General features: G+C 39.2%; 1 protein-coding gene across 3 annotated transcripts in view; it reads right to left on the reverse strand.

The window, feature by feature from the left end:
• Nucleotides 1-21,288, reverse strand: part of CA8 (carbonic anhydrase 8) — a 78,627-nt gene that overhangs the window by 23,343 nt on the left and 33,996 nt on the right. Inside the window, exons 8-9 of one of the 3 annotated variants that reach the window (XM_063169210.1) lie at nt 19,510-19,679; nt 6,583-7,261 (exon numbers count right to left, since the gene is read on the reverse strand). In XM_063169210.1, coding sequence (XP_063025280.1) covers nt 19,545-19,679 — 135 coding nt within the window. In that variant the 3' untranslated portion in view covers nt 6,583-7,261; nt 19,510-19,544. Of the gene's footprint in view, nt 1-6,582; nt 7,262-14,289; nt 14,423-19,509; nt 19,680-21,288 lie in introns of those variants that run through there. The other 2 variants (XM_063169219.1, XM_063169215.1) reach the window with 2 other exon arrangements.

A 21,288-nucleotide genomic window follows, 5' to 3' on the forward strand; every position in this document is an offset into this window, starting at 1 on the left:
AGCACCTAGGAAGGGCTGCTGATCACTGTGCCTTGGGGAAACCCTGTGAGAAAAATGTTTATGCCAAACAAGTCTGTAAACAACTGCCCATGCAGAGCACGCTTAGTCTGGGCTGTTCTGCAGATGTGTCCTTGCTTTAACACTGTTACTACAAAGCAGGCACTGGGGGAATATCTGTGGGCTCACAGTGCTCACAGCTCACCTTCCACTTCCTAACAGCTCTGGTTCCACTGAAATCAAACAGATGATGCTCCATTTTGCAAATTATAAGCACCAAAAACCAGTGGAATTTCCTGAAAGACTGGAGTCAAACCAGCACTGGGACTTATGGTTCTCCTAAAATCACTGGTGGCCCTGCTGTATTTAATTTCTGGTATTTTTGAATTTTATCTGAATAGATGTGATCTTGACATTTGGCTTAATCTATTGTTTACTTTCCAGTTTTAACAGAAACCAGCCATTTTCATTCATATAATTTTTTATTATAGAGTATCTCTTTGCCCACAGATCCTTCCTTGTAGGAGGGGCATAGGTCAGATAAAAACAGATGCCAAATTATGATACAGTGAGAGACATCTGCACATAAACATTTTCTTTGTTTGCTTTTTATGTTGGGGAACAAACCCTGCCTGAAGCTATAGTATGCAGACATCTAGTGGCTGGATAATATAATGCAATTAACACATCTTTACAGGACACCTGTAAAAGTTCTGCGCCATCGCATCATCCTCTGAAGGCCTGATACCTTGGGTCCTGTTTTAAACAGATTCTTTGGCTCTGCAAGAACCTTTTTTCATTCATTACAGACCTATTCACAGGTATTTTGAGATACTCTGGCCTCATGTGTTTCTGGGATTCCATTTTAAATTGTGTGGTACTGGGGTGGTCAAAATGTAAAATGAGGAAGTTTCCAAATGCTGTAGCACATCCACTTAATCACAGCCTATAATTTCACACTGAGACTCATGCTCCTGGTAATCATTAGCAGCTTCCCTGCCAAGAGCACACAGCTCTCAGACACTTTTGTGTTTGTTTTCTATATTTCTCTAGAGTAAACATCTCTTTATCTGTATGAACTACTACATGTTTCTAAGCCATGAATAAATCTTTCAGCTACCTTTGGCTTGCATTTTTTTTCTTTTTGTTTGGCTGCATGTATGATTGCCCAGCTAAAGAGACCAAGCCATTGTAAACTTATGGTCCCAGATAATGAAACTCACTTCATACAGACCTATAATGCACCAACAAGAAAAGCCCTAGTATCTTCACAACATGAGGCTAAACACACATTATCTGGACCTGCTTTATACCTGCTATTTAAAATATTGCTGACATGGTGTATCATATTCAGCTGTTATGTGTTCATGTGTTACCGTAGCTTTCATCTCTTTCATGCTCACCACTGTCAGATGTTTACATGGGAGACACTTCAGAAAGCACTGTTTGTAGTGTATATTTATACTAAAGCCTAAGGGAGGAAAAGAGTTTATGTCTATGTAAGATCATGTTGTTTTTGTCTCCACCTAGGACACAAACATCACCTTTAATAATAAGCACTGGAGTTGCTTATGTGCTTGAAGCTCCGGCCTTCTCGAGCGCTTTACTTTATAAAAGAACGGAGTTTGTGTTTTAACTTTATTTCTTTACCATCTTCCATCTCAGGAGATGCAGTGGGGGTGGGAAGGTAACTCAACACAGGGAATGTGGTGGAGAGCCAGGGTTTTGGATAAGGGTTGCTGTCCAAGGGCAAGCAGCCAATTCCCTGTCACTGGTGGGAAAGGTGCAGGAGAGAAGCAGTCTCAGGGAATGAGGCTGGCTGGATGTGGTTTCTGATCACTGATTTGGGAGTTGGCTGTGGGTTAGTCAGCTGGTGTTACACAACCCAGAATGGATCACTTCCAACGCAAGCAAGCTGAGATGGGAATAGAAAAGGAATATTTCCAACCGCATCCCTGCTAGTGAAAAAGACACTTAAGGAAATTTCTTTTTGCTGTTTTTGCTTTGTTATCTTTATACTTTATTTTTCTTTGTTATTCAAGGCTTAAACATTGTGTACTTTATAGGGCAAGTTCTTTCCAAGTTTATCTAATATTTTCCTTCTTTTACCCTATCTTCAGTTTTTTCTCTGATATTTGGGGAGGGGAGGGCCTCTTTGGATCAAGATGAGGTCAGGCTCAGGGGAAGGCCAAGCAGCCACTGTCTCTGTAAACAGCATAGAAGAACAGCATGGGAAGAACACTGGTGAGAAGCATTTGAAGATACTGAATGGAAGAATCACAAAAAATTACCCAGCCCTGAAAAGCAAACCTTGCATTAGAAGTAACTATCCCAGCAAATCAGGGAGAAGACTTAAGAGGTGATCTGACTGCTGGGTCAATGCTGGGTTTTTAATTTGCAAGGAAGGCTAATTTAAGGTATAACCAGTTCTCCTGGACAAGGACTACGTGCATTGCAGGTCCATATGAAGAGTCACACTCTGACATGGTTGATTGCTGTGTCTTTCTCTTATGCCTGGCATCCTACAGATAATCTGTGATCAAAGAGGAATCCTCACATGATAGAGAAGAGAAGGCATATGCAAAGGGAGTGAAAGATAAGTTTTAATACATCTGAAGCATTCAAACAGGTACTGTAAGAGAAAGGCTCATGAGAAAGTGAATAATGTCTTCAAACCAAGCCTTGAACAGCATTCAATAGAAATTACCTGGGGCTGTAAAATGAATAATGGGGAAAAAAGAAAAAAATAAGACTTTAACAAATTCATTAAGCAAAGGGAGAAGACAAATCATACAAGTACCAAAAGGGCTGGTGAACTGATGCTAGGCATTTAGTCTTCATACTGAAATATATTAACTTTATTTAGAAGTTCTAGAATTCAATTTAAATTCCTTTTGGTTTTAAAATAGTTTTTAGTGTGCAGTATTCTAAAGAGATAAATACACACACATAGGTGTGCTTACAATGGTAGCTACAGTTTCACAAATAAATGTGCACATGAACACTTCCAAACATGTCCTGCATGGTCTAGCCTCAGAAGGTGTAGTGGGTGGTTCTCCACCTAGCTGACATTTCAGCAGGCAGCACTGGTGTTTAAAGGACAACACATCTCAAAGAAAACTCCATGGCTGGTGATGCCATCATGAAACCCAACAAAGAAAAACCAGGCCAAAATCTGCATTCATTCCACAGTTCTCAACCCCTGGAGGGTTTTCCCCTTTTTCTTTTCTTTCTTTTCACCATCATTCCCCCTGAGGCTCCCCCCATTTCTACAAGAAAGGAAGTTTCCCTTCATCTCACTGGAGTGGATGTGATAACCATGAAAGGAATTGTTTGTCCAAGGCCATCACTGCACCAAGTGCTGTGCCCACCAGTCAAACTCAATGAAGGTGAGCCTGTGCTTTTACAGCAGCTGCACCCGGGCAGGGTCTGGAAAATGCTGATTGGTGTGACTTCTTGTGAAGCTGCACGTGCATGGATCGCCTCTCCTTGTTCCTTCTGCAATCTCAACAAAATTCAGCTGAAATTTCTCAGTAAAATTATTTTTTCTTTATGTTACCTGGCTGTTAAGCACTTTTATCTCCTCAGCAACAGTAGTCTTCAATTACCCTCTGAGAGTCAGGAACACAGATGAGTCAACCTTTAGGATACAAACCAGGATACTAGCCAGGGACCACTCTTATTTCCTCTTAGACTCATGTTCTACCTCACATCTGTTTCCATACACAGCCACTACCCCACACTTGCCAGTGTAATATCTGGGATCAAGCCTATCCTTTAACTCACACCAATTTATTCCTGTTTACCTCTCAAGTATATTTTGGGATCAGGCCTAGAATTTACTGGTTCGCCTATCTATGACTTAATTTTCACACAAAGAAAAGATGGGAGGCAGGGCAAAAGGCAGCATTAGGAAGGCACAGTGCTTTCTAAGAAGCTCCTCTAATTTGAGTAAGTGGAAGCCCAGAATCCCAGCCCAAAGTGCAAAGCACATCATACCACGGTTAGAAGTCTAACTAAGAGTTTAAGGGCTCTAAATTTTTCTGAGAGCTCCAGAAAACTACAGAGGAAACTGAACAACACATCACCTGCAGACGGATGATCACTGAGAGCAGGCATCTGCCCCAATTCACCCTTCTTCTCTCAAGAGTTGGATTTCCTCCTATTCCCAATGTCTTATTACAGTATATCAGAAGCCTGTGGAGCCAGCTTTTGCCTGACGAAGTACAAAGTTGCTTTTAAGTATTATGTCATTGTTTTTGTGACCAGCAAGTGTGCAACTGCTCAGCATCTTTAGGAAACTTTTAATTCACATTTCTAATAAATCTCTAAAATTACATGAAGCATTATGTCCATTAACATTTACTGTTAAAAATACTTCCAGAGAGCAAACTGATTCAAAATTTTAGTAGCTGTAGGCTTAAAGAAGAAATTATTAATTTACAGTCTTACACTACCCTCAGAACACCCTTATCAGTTTTTATGATTTCTTAAAAATATTAATACAGAGGTAGGCATGTGGAACTCCAATTGGAGAGCAGCAGAGCCTTTCCACACTCAATAAAACCTCTGATGGGTGCAGTGTAACTGAAATAATACACCAAGAGCCCTTCCTGAACATTCCTCCACGTGGATTCCTATCAAAACCAGAAAGACTAATTTAACTTTTCCCAACACGCAACCAATGTGGGTTGATCAATCTGTAATGGGTGTGTTTTGTGAATGAATATGTTGTTATAATTAGATCCAGTTTTTAAGACACAAAACTGCTATAAGTATTTTTACCAGTGGGTTTTATTTTTCTTTCAAAGCCAAGCCTAGGAAAAAAAAGTCTGACAAGTGTTGAGACAAATTTACTAGCTTCAATTCCTCAGTAGTAGTATTTATATGACTAGAATTTCACTGCACAAGGCAATGCTTGAAAGAACAGCAAACACAGGAAGGGAGCACAGGAAAAGGAAATAATGGACTATTTGGTGGAGACATTACATCATTTGCTTTGCAACGTATCTGTATTTCACAGCTACAAGAATATCAGCCAGCTCCAAGATAAGGAACATGTTTATTTAGAGAATAAATCTAGTTCAGATTTCATCATAATGTCAATATTTGCCATATTACTACTACAGTTCCTGTCAGTTAACACTCAGTAGTTAATAGTGTGTTGTATGCAAAGGGAGAAGATCTGAATGAGCTGTGTATACAACCTGAGAACTGTCAGGTCAGCAGCAGGGGTCACTCCACTTTTGGAAGGTTCATTCCTTGCTGGGTGCAAGGAGACAAGAACAGACCTTCACTTGGCAGAAAACAGCTGACTTCCACCTCACAAATTTTGTTTTATTTTCCCAAGATTTTAGTACCAAACCTGACAACTAAGACAAATTATCAGGCTCCTGTCAAAAACTACAGACAGTCCAGCCAGGCCATTGCAGCAGAGACTTCTCCTGCCCTGTGGTATGATGCAGATCAGTGGGAAGCCAGGGTCTGGTAATCAGGTGCTGGGGTTGGGCTCTGGCTGCAGCTGCTTGGAAGCAACTGCAGAAGGAAGAGGGGCAGCAGCCAGTGAAGCCGCTACACACACGTGTTGCAGACACTGCAGGTGGAAAGTGTGGTTTTGGCCAGCACTGAAATCTTGAACCCATTGTATAGATAATGGGGTTATACTTCATTAAATGTGGGCAGGAGATGGAGATAACCCTAAGAAATATAAACTTCTCTAAGCCCAAGGAACAACATGCTGATTGTTACTCTGCTAAGCCCAGATGAACAAGTAACCTCATGGTGGGCTGCTTGCTTTACATTTTCTGTGTATTTATTGCAATGCACCAAGACTTATCTCCAAAGGAAGCATGTGTTTCTGCAGAACACCCAGTTACAAACACTTCAAGTAGTCAGCAATATCTGGTCCCCCTTCACCCAGCTCACATGCACTGTGTTGGTTTGTCCTGCTGTTTCTGCTGCCCCAATACACATAAATTACTCAGAGAGCTCATAACTTGTCATTCAGCAGTAGCTCTCCCCATAACCCTTCACAAGGGGGATTAAGGGTGCCTTCTGACTCTGCATTTACCATTGCCTGGGAATGACTTTGTGAGTGGTGATTGATCTGCTCCAAGGGAGTGGCCTCCCCTTTGTGAGCCCTCAGTTTGCAACTTCACTGTGCCCCAGACTGGCAGTTGCCATCTGTGCCTCTGGGGTTCTTCCACTGACACAGATCTCTGCAATGTCCCTCATGCAAGGACAGGGGACCTCACTAATAGCTACAGTGATCTGAGTTATTGCCTCCCACATTAGTGACTCTGTCCTTCGGATCCTGGTGTTTTCTTGGTGTTTCAGGAATTAGAAGCTATAAGGTTGACTAGCTGGTTCAGACTACCCTTGCCTTATCTCCTCTGTCAGATAAGTCATGTGTGGCCCAGCATGGCAATCCCCATGCTGAGAGGCCGGCTCAGGACATGCAGAGTAAGTGCCCAGACCGCCATCCTCAGCAGTGTACAAAACAAATAGAACTGTCATAATTCACAGGAGAACAAAGACTGAAAATTTTCTGCCTCTACTCAACACCATATCACAAAATTCCATGGCTGACCAAGTAGAAAATAATCCAGACAATTCTGTTTATTGTTATGTTGGGTAATTTTACTCAGTTCCAAACCGTCCTTCTTCTCAGTAAGGTTCCTAGTAATGCAAATGTCATTTAGCTTTATTCAGATAAATCACGTCAAGTGCATATGTCTAGCAGAGAAGTTCTCCTTTCTGCCAAAAAATTAATTCTGAATTTGTATAATGCTCTTTGTGAACAAACAGTGTTTTCATTACCTTCGCAGAATGCATCTCCCTTCTACAGAAAATATGGCTACTGACAGCACAAGAGATGATATGGAATAAAAGCAAATCTAACATTCAAAACAATAATAGGTATTTCTACATATTAGCATTCATACCAAGTTTAAAATCAGTACTATTTGGATCACAGATGACTATTGAATGCTATGCCAAAGTAGCTATAAAAGCAACGATAACGACAATTTGAAAATAGTTAACAGTGTGAATTGGAAGATTTAATATGTTTTCTTCTTTTAATGTACAGCCCATTCCCAGAATTTCCCTGGACCATGTGGACAGACCAACTGTCACAGCTGTCTATCAAGGCTGAATTAGATGAAGACAAACAATACAGGCTTTGTGGTTCAACTGAAGCAGCAGTCTCAAAAGTTTCCATTTCTCATCTGCGGGCACTGTGGGAGCATTGTCTTCCCCCTCTCTGAAAAGAGAATGGAACAATTATGTTACTGAAATTCCTCTGCAGTGGGTCTGAAAGACTGTTTATATCCAGCCAGGAAGACAGGGAAAACTAAAAGCTGGGATTTCATGACAGCAGGTGGGAGCAGTTTCAGGGTATATACTTCAGTGACATAATTGTACTAATGCTTCTCTTCTAGGGTAAAGCCAGTGCTGCAAGATTTACTAGCAATGGAGGAAATGGCAGTAAAAATGCAAAGTTAAATGCAGGGTAAAATTATTAATTTAACACAAAGTTTTAAAACTGACTTTCTGAATCAGTCTGGTAATTGATTATAACCTGGTGCTCATGAGTAGTAAACTAGAAAGAAAAATATACTGGTAACAGCAAACTTTTTACCATTTGCTATTTTAGGGGCCTTACTAAGGGAAGTGCTGAGTACCAGCTCTGATGGGAGTCAGGTGGACTCAAAGGATAGAAAGCAATCACTCAATTCCTCCCAACAGCAGTAATATTCATTAGCAGCATAAATCAATACTTGATTTCATGCAAACACATATTCATGTGCTTTGGCATAACCTTAAGAATCCAGGCACACAGGTTGCCCCAGTGCTCTCAGTTCAGAGGCAGTGGGCATGAGAGTGTCTGACTGCTTCATTCTGTTGTAACAATAATTTCCTTTTTTTTTTCCTGAGGTTATTATAGTGCTAACAACAGCTCAGTGTGTACACACAAACAATCTGAAAGTGCTCGTGTGCAAATGGTCACCTGGGGCTACAACTGCTTGCAGGAAGAGTCAACTCATTCCAGAGAATTCCCGCTTGGTCCTGACAGGGGAAGGGGGTGTAGAGGTTGTCAGCAACCAGCAGTGCTGCCAAGAAGTCAGTGCCTACCCTCAAGACAATCTGAGATTTCCACATACTCCCTGGTTATCACTCAATACCCCCCCCCAAAGCCATCTCTGGGAGGCTGCAGGCGAGGCTTCAATTCTGGATGGCACTGAAGCCAGGCATTTGGGATCCCTGTCACAGGATCCTGTCATAGACCAAGGAATGACGAGGGGGGCTAACCCTCACAGCCTCTGGACACAAGTCTTGGAGGTAATGCCTCAGAGCCAAGAGGGTTCAGTGCTGAGACCCCTCGGCCCCAGGGGGTGAAATTTGGGGGGGGACAGGTGTCCCAAAGGTAAGAGACGGTGCTCTTTTTGGAACTGGACAAAGCACCCTTAAAAGGAAAACCCTAGAAGCAGCTCTGGTCCATGCACAGTGGTGAGAGCACTGGACATGGAAGGAAGAGGTCACGATGGCAGATGTTCTCCGGGCGGTGCCACGAGTGACAGGAATAACACGAGGTTTCAGCTGTGTTTCCTGGGGAAGCCTATGGCACAAGAGGGACTCCTCTCCTCTTGATGAACTGAGAATTGATTATCTAGAAGGTGGCAATGGACCAGGAGTTGGTGATCTGAGGGGTGGCAACTGAATTGAGAGTCTAAGGTTCTGTCTTACTCTGATGTATTGGGAACTTGGCTGGGGGGAGAAGGAATGTTTGGAAGGCTTTCATCCTGAGTTCTGTGTGTTTCTTTTATATATTGTAAGTTAATAAAGATTTTTTCCTTCTATTCCTGAGCTGGAGCCTGCTTTGCTCTATTCCTGATCCCATCTCACAGCAGACACCAGGGAAAAGGGATTTTCATGGGGGCACTGGCACGGTGTCAGCACCGAACCATGACAGCCACGTTGTCTGGCAGCAGCACCATTTGATGGTCCCCTTGAAGAGCTTTCCACCAGCTGCCTCCTAAGGCAGGCTGTAAGCAGTGAAAGGGTTTTACACTCCACACAACAGCACAGAGGATGCCCAGCTCTTCCTGGGGCTTGGTATATATAGGTGTAGCATAAAAAAAAAACCAAAACAACAACCAAGTAATAATAAATTATTCTCCATCTCTGGAAAAGGTCAGCATGTTTTTCAGTTGGCTACTGATACAAGGGTGCAGGGACCAACCAACCCACTCCTCCCTGAACTGAACAGAAAATTTCCATTTTTGTGGCCAGAGTGAGACAATTCAAAAGAAGCCAAAACCTTTGTGGTTTTAAGGTTCCATTTAGGTAAACTAATGCTGTGACACAGTGACACTCCCTCAATCTCAATTAGTGCTTAAACTAATTAAGAAAATTGTTTTACACACTGCATGAGTAGTACCTCTCTTCTTTCTTGGATAATCCCTAGTGTGATGTAAGGGTGGTTGAGTATCTAATTACTCTTTAATTGAAAGCACATTTTGTACATTTTTAGCTAGTTCAAGCTTAATGCTTTTAGTCCAAAAGTCAGTGAAATTAAGTTGAACTGGGATTTGGTACCTATTGTATTAACAAATTTCTTTTTGAAGGGAGCCTAATTATGAGCCAGTCTGAAGATTTCAGCTGTGTTTGTTACAGAAATACTTAATGCATTGTCTGACAAAAGACTGATTGTATATATTGGTGGTATTATTATCCATGTTTGTCCTTGTTTGTTATTATGTTTGTTATTATCAATGTTTATCCTTGTTTATTCTTGTTTAGCAATAACTTTTCTACTTTCTGGTGAAGTCCTCTACAGATCAAATAATTATTCCCAAAGAAAACCTTCCAGGATCAGTGCCATAAATACCTGCAAAATCTCAGAGTTCTTCACAATACCCATTGTTAGAAAAAAAAATTATTAACAAGGTTAATCAAATCTCAGAATTTAACCTCAGAACGTAAAAATATCATTATTTTTCCAAGAAGATTTATATCTAATTCTTTCATATACAAAATTTTATACACCTATATTCTTCACAGAGAAAGTTTTCTTGTTCAAAACTAGGACAAATGGAACACTATAAATTTTACCTCAGAAACAAGGAGCAGAAGTAGGAGAAAAGGTAAGGAGCAAAGCTAGGATATTTTTAAGAACCAAAGGTTCCAATGTTCCTACAGCAATAGAAAGAAAATATTTAAAAGAGAAGATATGAGAAAAGTTCAGTGAAAAGGATTATTTTTCAAAGTCTCCCAAAAGTGTTGAGAAAGGGCAAATAAAGAGAGTATGGAGAAATTAGATAGGATGTCCACAATAATCTGTCTTTCCATCTGATAGGGAGGAAGTAAGATGTCCCACTGCAGCATTTTACGTCAAGATCAATACACAAGATAAAAACCTTTATTCTGCTGCTTAAAAGGAGCCAATCTCTTTCCTGGAGAGCTTTTCCACTTCTTTTGTCTTACCCTACTCCTTACCCCCATTGTCTCACACAAAGCCCTTTTTCATCATAGAAGGATCTTGCCTTCTCCTCCTTAACATTATGATAAATCAAAAAGTTCTAGAGTTTTTTTAAAAAGCAAAATACAAAATACATAGATGGCAAAACCTTGTGTAATACTGACAAAACATTACCTTTATCCTACACCTTCCTAAAAACAGCACCTGAAAGTACAGCCAGGTGTGGATTCAGTGTGTCTCAGAAAAGAGAACTGAGAACCTTATCAAACCTTATCATGCTTGAAACACTTTGCATTCCTTCCATTAAAAGGTTACAATTTATTGAATCAACATCAAGTTCTTTGAGCATTTAGCTGCCTCTAGCTAAATTAAATACACCTTTGTTTGTTTTGAGCTATGGGGATGCATAAACAGTTTTAAAGAGACTTTTGTTGTGTAGCACTGCTCTTCATAAACTGTGGTGTTATCGATAAAACGTTGCTAACAACAGTAAGTGCTGACATTCTGTTTCTTGAGTGGCAAGTATCAGTTACAAAAACACTTTCAGTAATCCAAATAACCTGGAAGTTTTCATTTGCTATTTATTTACAAAACATGTCTGTTTGCTTAGCAAGAGTTTGTGTATCTTTCATTGCATTGACTTTATCCATACAAAATATTCAGAATTAAAAAGTTCCAATAAGAGTAAGGATCTGGGCTGACCTGAATCTTCAGTTTCAATGGAGTAATACTGTTCTGCTTAAATCTCTGTGATTTCATCCAGGTAAAATAGAGTGCACTGCCACAACATTGGTGAAGGAGGAAAGCATACTGCAGGCTTTCTTCTCTGTATTGTACAGACATATGTACCTGTATGTCCTTCTAGTATCTTTGACAATTGAGAGTATATTACATTATATTTTATATGTGCCACTCTTTTTTTTAAATGGGTGTAGCTTTATCAGTGATGATTTAAGCTTCCCACTATTTTGACTCACCACTAATTTGCAGCATTTTCCCCATAAGTGAAAATACCATGGCAGAGTGAGTGTTCAGACTCTAACTTGTGTGCTGTGATTGTTAATAAACATGTTGTGAGGGTGTTTTGTATGACAGGCACTCTGGGTTCCTGGCTACATTATTAGTTCCCAAGCAGCAGTCTACAACCTATACATGGTTTATGGTAAGCTGCTGGGAATTATACTCTCAAAACTCTTTTTATGAAAAGCTGATGATAGTAGTGAATTATGAATCAGAAAGACTGTATGATGCTGGTAGAAACTCACAGGTCACAAAATTTAGGAGCACTTGTCAGCATAAAGCATCTTATTTGAAGCATAAGCAGGGATCTGATTCCTACACTACCTTGTGACGTTTTTAGCTTTGAAAAGCACAGTAATTTCTCCTCCTTGCTTCTTTACAGGCTAAGGGATTTTGAACATTTTCCATTCTTCCACAATTCATCTATTTCTCACAAAAGCTCAGCAATGAATTGAACAAGCACAATTCCAATATGATACTAACTCTGAAAACTCAAAATGGTTTTCTTTCTCATTTAGGGCTTGATCACCTGCTATACTGATGCTCTAGCCTGGAAACATAAATACTTACCACAACAAGGACATGAATACCTACCACAACCAACTCTTGGCTGCCTCTGGCTACCAAGTCCCTACATTCTGGCTCCCATGTCAGAGCTATGTCACATAAGTAACAAAAGAGTTTTTCTAGTCACTTATTTGAATCATCAGCAGTGGGGGAAAAAAATAATGCTGATATAGGGTTCACTTGCAATCTCAGTGCACTACCCTCTGCTATTACAATGAAGCAGAGTAAAACAGCCTCAAAAGGCACCCTTTTCCAGCCATTCCTGGAGCTTTTGGTTGCCTGAAGGCTCCAAAAAATTTGTTTCCAGTAGGCCTCTGATTATGGTGTGTGGCTCACAAGCCAAATGTGTTTGGTCCTCTGTCCTACAGTCATGCATTCAAGTATAAACACTTTCTCAAGAATTCTAAAGTGGCAGCAGAGGGCTGGGCACTGGACATTAGACATTAAATAGAGAAGAAAAAGAGTTAGTTTTGGTGATAACATGAGGTTCAGTTCCTTTAAAAGACTGAACCTTAACAATTAAACCAATCACCTTTTAAGCACAAACAAAATTTATGGAGACAAACAATAACCAATAAAAAAAATCACTCACTTAGAAGAAGTATAAATACTTGTATTTCAACAAATCTAGGAAATTGGTGTTTGCATTTCTAAAGAACTAGTGTTGATAATCTTTGTGTCAGGTTGATTCAGGTTTTTTCAAACAGGAAAATGATAAGAACAGTTGTAGCAGCCTAATGATGCATGGCTGCTGACAGCTCATTCCAGCTCTGGACCTACACAACAGGAAAGGATAAAATCCCCAAGTGTTAGAGCTTCTGCAAACCAACTTGTTTGTGAACTTCACAAATTGCAAATGCTACTTGTAAACTGAGAGTAAAGACACATGGAATGCTAATGTAAATGTCCATTAAAATATAAATTTCACTGAGATCTGTTTAAACACAGAAATACAGTCCATAGCATTGCATCACCCTTCCCATTTCTAAAAGGCAAGGTGCAGCTCCATGGCTCACTCTGAATTTGAATGTTTTTCATATTCTACAATCTATTATCATATAATTCACAATTCCATAAAGAGGAGAGTGCACCACCACCTGTTCAGCACTAGTTCATTCCCACTGACAACACCAGATCCCCTATTTAATATCCTGGGGAAAGAGCAACACAGTTTTGTTGCCACAAGATCTGCTCAGCAGCTTCAAAAGCAAGGAATTTGCACTTTCCAGTCACAAAACACACCAGATAGTCACCACATCATCCCCCCTCTCATTGCTGTGAAACTAAGACTGAGCCAGCTTCTTCTTGTCTGCTCAGACCTCTCAGTATCAAGCAGAGTGTCTGAAGCATCAGAAATGCAGTCTCTGTTCCTCCCACCCTAAATTACACCTTCCTGTTCCTCAGGCCTAGCAAAACCTTGCTATTTTAATGATGTCATTTAATTATTTTCTCTAATCTTGAATTTACAACTAGGAGAACAGTAATTATATTAAGCATGTTTTTAATCTGAATCAATTTCTGCTATCATAATTTACAGAATATAGGATAAACTTGCAGCTCTTTGGAGTTTGAGTGTACCACAGATGTATATGTATGTATGAGTATGTATATGCACTTGTGTATATAAAAACTGATGCTTTCTCAGGAATTTCTGAATCAGTCACAAAAGAAAAAATGTTCAGGAGAACTTGAGTAATGTGTGTATGTAGATGGAGTAGGTATAAGACATCATCACACTTCGAGGATAATTGTTCATGAATATAAAATAAATTGTGTCTGAGATGGGGAGTTTTGAGACAACACACTGGAGATCAAATTCTTTATTTTATTAACTATTCTCAGAGTAAAGCAAATTAAAGTTTATCACTCTAAAAAGAAAATATTCTTTTAGAAAATTGTTTTTTAGAACAAGCTCTTACAGTCTCCTACAAAGTCTTGTGGATTTCAATGACCTCTGTAACAGGCACCTATTTGACCTCCTCTTAGTAAACTGGATCAATGCCATCTACCTGCTCTATGCATGTAATCATGTGTATACACCCTGGTGTATGAAGGGATGAAGACACGTTGGCATGCCATGCTGAGTTCACTATCATTACAAATTCAAATAGATTCTCAAGTGTTTGAAATCAGAAGTCTTGCTCATTCACAGATAAAGCTGTTCCACTGATGTAAAAGAGGGGAAAGGCATGTCTATCAAATCAGCTACACATAAGGCAACAAGAATTAATCAGTGAAGAAACAGTATTGAAAAAGTACTTATCCATTAGAAAAGGTGGCAAGTCCCAAAATTCCAGCAAGCCTTCTGGAATAGTCACAATTCACATCTTGAGAAATAGTGTGTCAAGCCTACAACTGTCAAATAAATATCCTTTAATGAAATGGAAGATTTAATTTTTTTGTTGTTTGATTCCTAAGAGCGGTAGCATTTGTTTTCCTCATTGTTAGGCTTTGCTGTATAACAGTAACTATAAATCTTATTTCAAGATCATCTGAAATTATCAAGAAATAGCTCAATGCCCATAGCAAGGGTTCTGAGTCAAGCAGGAAGTAAAAAAGAAACTAGCATGAACACTGAGGAAGCCACAATGTTATCCCTTTTCCTTCAGAAAAGGACTTGGGAGTCCTGGCAAACATCAAGTTCAAGCTAAGTCAGCAACGCACCCAAGGCAACAATGAAGTTCTGCAGCTTTCTCGGCTGCATCAAAAAAAACACTGCCAGAAGGTAGAGGAAAATGCTTCTACTCAACACTGACAGAACATCTGGAGCACTGGGCCCAGGGCTGGGTTCCCTAGCTCAGAAGAAACACAGACATACAGGAGAGCAGCAACAGGCTACAAGCATGGTAAAGGATTGGAGCACCTGCCATTAAAGAATGGCTGAGAGAGTTGAAACTGCCCAGCCTCCAGAAAAGGTGTTTCAACAGCAATTTTATCAATGTGTACAAACACTTTATGAGAACAAGTACAGAAGATCACACCAGACTGCATCTTCAGCTGCATACAGAGAAAGGAGAAGAGTCAACGGGTACCAACTTATGGGGGGACAGAACGTAAGAGAATAGTGCAGAAGGCAATCTCACCCCTGAGGAGTTGCAGCTGTACTAATCACCAAACATTAGGAAACAGGCCTGCCCTTAATAGGCCACAGCTGTGTCCAATAAGAAGACAAGTGCTACAAAAGAGTGGGTTAGGTGGTTGGAGAGAGAGTTGGAGTTTGTTAGTTGCTCTGTGAAGAAGAAGGAGTTAGTGCTGTGAGGAGCTGCCCATGAAAAATCACCGAGAAGGTATGGGAGCTTTGTAATAAGATGACAAAACCAACTGAAATACGGGGAATTTCATTTAAAATTAAGAAAAACCTTTTTCCCTCAGGAGTGCACAGGTACCAATTGCTTAGAGAGGTTAAGGAGTCTTCATCCTTATGATATTCAAAACCCAGCTGGACATGGCTCTGAGCAACCCACTCTTTAAGTATCAGGCTCAGTGCTAAGCAGTTAACACTGCTTTGGGCAGAGGATCAAACTAATAGATCTACAGAGGCACCTTTCAATTACAACTACTCTGTTATTCTTCGCTCTCTAAATCTGAACTCAGTTTTTTAACCTTCCATGTCTGAAAGCAAATCTGTACTGAGCTTTTACTCCAAATTCCTTAACACCTGACTGGTTCTTTCACTATTGGATATGATTTAAAGAGGCTAGAAATTTTTTAAATGGCTTTTTCAAAAGAACTGTATTTGAAAACTTCAGTAATGGCAGGAGAAGAAGGATGAAAAGGTCATTTAATGGGATGTAGTTTGGATGCATGTCAAAAACCTTACCAAAACAGAATTAAAAAACTCCTTAACCCCAAGCTATAGCTGAGACATATGTTTTCAGCAGAAAAGAAGCAGTCAGGAGATGCCAGTTAGATAACAGCTATCTATGCTGTTAGATAGCAGCAAACTTATTCTAAAACCTACTGGGTTAAAGAGAGCAGAGAAGCTACTAAGTTCTATTTGTTTTGCCATCCTGAAGGCCCCCTTTAGAGCCTGGCCAAACTTTGTCTTAGAACTGGAGAGGAATGTTTTGAGATCTGGGCTTTTCTATGATGGAGGAACATTTAAAAAAATATAGTTCTTTCCCTGGTATTACACACCATGATATTCAATGTTTGTGTCAACTCTGCTTCTTACTCAACAAATTAGAACAAATTACATCAAACATCAACATATGAAATTTGATCATAAGCCACAAAGGGTTCAGTTTTGTCAAGGTTTAAATCAAGGCTGAGGAACAGATGTTCTGAAGCTTTGGGAGCATGGTGTGCAAAGAGCCTGCATTCTGATTCAGTCAAAATTAATTAGACCTTTCAAACAACCTTTTTCTACTCCTATGGATACACTTACAGAAACATTTGTCTCCTTTTTTTCCCGGCAGAGTAACAAGGTCATGGCAAACTAACATTCTCCAAGGTTCTTCAGGTGGCTGTGCCACACTGGCTTGGAATAAAAAAAAAAATACCTAAAACTTTACTGACAGGAGTTCCAGCAGCTTTGGCAGAGGGGCATAGTGTATGAAAAGAAATCAACCAGTGTGTTTGTAATTGAATGTTAAAGACATACCAGAGCTTTAAAATAAAAAGTAATCTGCTCTTTGAAAGGAAGAAGAGCTCCTCTTGAATTACTAGGAAGATGCTGCCCTGAGAAGTATTACTTCCCCATCTACTACTGAGTCCTCACAGCAATATTCAGCTGATGCCAGCAGTCCCAGCTTAAGGGACTTCCCTCGTTCCTGTGAAGGAAGGAATCTTTCTGCGGATTTCTGAGGTCTGTGTGAGGAGCTACTGTTCCTCAACACCTTTCTCCTGGAGAAGCGTGAGGAAATCACTACAAGTAAGATTGTTTCCTTCCCTTTAAATCTCTTTGCATAGAAGAAATGTGAACAAAGCCATGTGATTTCTTTTTCCGCTTCATTTTTTTCAGCTCCCTGAACTCAATAGCAAAGATATATAATGAAACCTTGATTAGGTCTGTGCTACTTGGACTGATGCATACAAAACTAAAAAGACCTGACCAAACAAATTTTTGATAAATAATTCAATCAGGTGTAGAGAAACAAGTGTCATTTCTTCTGTGAGCTACACTGTGCCAGGAGTCACAGTTCTTCCTCAGTGCTTGAGTGTCCATAATTAGTATGGCCCCACAGTGAGGACTATTACTTTGCATTAAAAATTCCATCATTTAAGAATTAAAACTGCAGATTATTTAGTGAAGCAAAGCCAAGATAAATCTTATTACATAGAAAAAATCTTTATAAGTATTGACAAAAGTAATAAAATTTCAAACATGAAAGCAAAAGGGAAATTTTTACATTTCAATTCCATCATTGTAAAGGAAACTCTTTCATGCTTAAAATTCAAACTCAGCGTGTCAAGTAATTTCACTGTTACAGACTTGAATTACCTGCACTGGCCTGAGGGCATTATTCACTCTCTGAGAAAAATTGTACTTTAATATTGCTACGATTTCCCCAAGTAATTTTTATGCAGAAGCTGGGATGAATTTGAAACATCCATTTCAAGATTAAAGTGACAACATTTGGTTACCTCAGAGAACCATGTAATTGCAAATTCGTCTTAGGGATATGCCCAAAATTAAATATGGGGATGAGAAAATAATATTAAAAAAGGGACCAATGTTTGGGGTTTTTCTTCAGCTTCTGGGATGCAGATATTAAATAGGGTTATAAAACACAAATAAACCCTTTCTTCAGCAGCATTTAGATGCATACACTATATCAAATGCTTATGCTATATGGAAAGACCATGAAATTGTTGGTCATTGTCCTAGCCAATTTAATAACTTCTATCATACGCAGGAGGGATGATAATCTTCTCACTTCATTTTAATGGATCTTTTGGAAGCATTGAATTATCAGTCTTTTTTATGGGTTATCTGCTGCCTGATCATTTGTTACTTCACGTGAAACTGGTGTCTGGATCCAGAGCATGCTCTGAATGGGCTTAACTCCACTACAGAGCCTGACATGAAGACTTGCCTGACTAGAGAGGGCAAGAATTTAAAGTAAAAACAAATATCCTTACCCAAAACAGTTTATCAAAACCCTTTAAGCAGCATGCTTTCCAGATTAAACCTCAGATGAATCTATTTTGTAGCTTTGAAGAAATGAAAAGGTAGAAAATCTGAGTCTTTTATATTATGTATTTCAACAGTAAATCGGGTCCTGCATTAAATCAGGATCACTTCATTTCAAAATCAACCATAAAGCTGGTGCCCTGACTCATTCCTTTCAAGGTAATAATTTGTCTTAGTATAATAGAGTTGTTTAAGTCAGAAAAGACCTTTAAGATCATCATGTCCAACTACTCACCCAGCATTGCCAGGTGCACCACTAAACCATATCCCTAAAATCACATCTAATATCTTAAATGTCTTCAGAAATGGTGACTCAGCCACTTCCCTGGACTTCAGCTCTCTTTGAATCTCTTTGCCAGGTTTTTCATTACAGCAAAATATCCATTAACTAAGTATAATGAGGATTAGGAGTAACTGTTGAATACTGAGGGGATTTATTTTATATATAAAATAGATAGAGGCTGAGGGAACATGACATGAGAAGTTTTAATAGCTGAAGCAGGTTTAATGCAGGTTCACATGTGTATTTCTCTTGTGTCATCCTCAGATTCTTGCTCTGAGAGTCAATGAAGGTGGAAAAGAAGCAGCAACTACTTTGATGAATGAAATATGAAAAAATAGTCATTTTTTCATAGACAGAATTCAATTTGTTGCCTTTCATACCTTCACTGGAATTACTCAAAATTCAGTCTTGTTGGGGAAGAACAACATTATAAAAAAACAAAAAGCTTCATTTTAGAATTAAAGGCCTCCTTCCAGAACTACTACCCTTCTTTTTTAACAGTGTGAAAAGATCCACCAATGGCTGGTCTTCCAGAAACATGGAAAGAAAACTACCAGTAAAACTCTGTATCTGGGGAAATATACCACATAGCCAAGGCATACTGTGCTCTTCTTCACTGCAGCATGGGAAATAAAAGCTACAAGAAGAAAGTGTAAGTGGGCATTGTGATTCACTGCCTAGAGGGTGGTGAATGACTTTCTTGTTTTCCATTGCTTTGCTTGCATGCACAGCTTTTGCTTTACCTATTAAACTGTCTTTGCCTCAACCCAGAAATTCTCTCACTTTTACCCTTCTGCTTCTCTTCCCCATCCCACCACGTGAAAGTGACTGAGCAGCTCATGGGGCTTGGTTGCCAGCTGGAGGTAAATCATGACATAACCAAACTATTACACACAGAATGAAATAGAAATTAGAGTGTCAGAATTTAAAATTGTGACAACGTATCATAACATTAGCTAAAGTGCATTTTCTACTTTAGCTAAATTATTTCAAAATTTTGATTGTTCCACTGTTTTTGCTTACCTGACTGAAGATTCATCATTGTTCTTCCTGCTCTGCTATTGAAATGCAGCTCTGATGACTCTATCACTAAGTGGCTGAGTTGGTCTGAAGTTATCTCCTAGGATTCCATCAGAGCCCTCTAAAAGTTCAGCACCTTTAACATGAGTCCTCAGTCTTCGAAATTCCTCTATCTGAAAGACAGAAAAACAGAAATTAAAAAGCTGAGACACAGTCTTCACCATGGGACTAATGATCAAAACCAGCCCTGTCCAGCCAATTCTGCAGCTTTGAAAATTGGAGTGTTCGGGTGCCATACAGTAAGGTCAATATACATTAATAATATTTTAAAATAGTTATCAGTACTGTCAAACTATTTGACATATAGAGAAAATTAAGAACTCTTAAGCACATGGTTTGGCAAACTCCTCCTTTGCCTTTTCACAACTTCTTTTAAGATCTATAACCATCTTGGCCATTGCAGATTACATCCTATGAACCAGCCTTACTGTCGTGCATTTAGAGTAGCAATTCTGGTCTTCTTCAAAAAATTGCATTTCAGGAATAACTTGCTTGACTATAAATTGTTTTGAAATTCCCCTAGTGATTTATTTACTTCCTCAAACTGTTATCTTCTAAACCAGAAGAATACTGAACAGATTCTTAGCTTTAGAGGATGTCTGTTGACATTTTATATGAAAAAATACAGTTTTTGTGATCAAAACAAAATACTGCTTCAAAAGATCTGTATCTGTAGACAGTCAGAAAGTCAAATACAGTAAAAAATAAATAAGAAATATTTCAATTGAGCCAAAACAAATGTTTCTTGCTTATAGACTCTTTTAACATTTTTCTAAATCTCATCTGGTGTACAGAAGACTATGAGCAGCTTCCATCTCCATCCCTGGTGCTAGCATCAAATGCTGCATGATAAAACACTACCTTAGTATTCACTTGTGCTGGTTTTAGGAGTCTGATATTTTAAATAGCTACAACTACTAGAAAAATATTTTTTCTTGGACGTATTCACATGTTGTCTTAGCTGGATTCAGCAAGTGTACTTGATGGCTGACTCCCCTTTGTACTACAAACCTCAGCCTTTGTACTTTGTACTGACCCTGTGACACTTCACTATGCAGTTCATCTCTAACTTGAAACTGAAGATACACAGAAAGTAAAATGGAGCCTGGAGTATACAATCATTTTAACATCTAAGACATTATAGAGTTAATTTCTCCATGAAAAACACCCTAGGAAATATTACAGGGAGAATCTAAGCATGATTCCAGAATTAAATTAAATGAGGTACTGAACAGCAGGTAACGGCGTTTTTATTCTTATCCTGCCTACAGAGAATACTTTCTTACTGCAACGTGGAATACAACTGCCCTCATTGTTGTTTTCCACTCTACAGCAGTACTGATACAGATTTATTTACTTGATTTAGAGGCTAGCTCTTCTCTGCTTAATTTTCCTCAAAAAAACAATGTGCTTGGAAATCAACACTCAGCTTGTGGCAGCTGAGATATAAGGCAACAGCTTAGACTGCAAAAATGAAAAAAGCTCCTTGAAGGTGCTTTTAGAGGCAGAATCCTGTTATGGATTCTGTTATTTTTGTTGTTGTTGTTTACTTCAAGGAAACTGAAAACAAACCCACTACCAGCTTGGAATTGAAAAAGTCTTCAGAACTCAAGGGCTGGTAAATGACTGAAGGAGCTCTGTAAAAGCATACTTTTTCACCATCTGAATCAACTCTGGAAAGTCTGAGATAATTGCAGTTTAGGAAGGAGCACTTTACAAAAA

The sequence above is a fragment of the Melospiza melodia genome, chromosome 1, assembly GCF_035770615.1.
Source record: "Melospiza melodia melodia isolate bMelMel2 chromosome 1, bMelMel2.pri, whole genome shotgun sequence".
Classification (NCBI taxonomy): Eukaryota; Metazoa; Chordata; class Aves; order Passeriformes; family Passerellidae; genus Melospiza; species Melospiza melodia.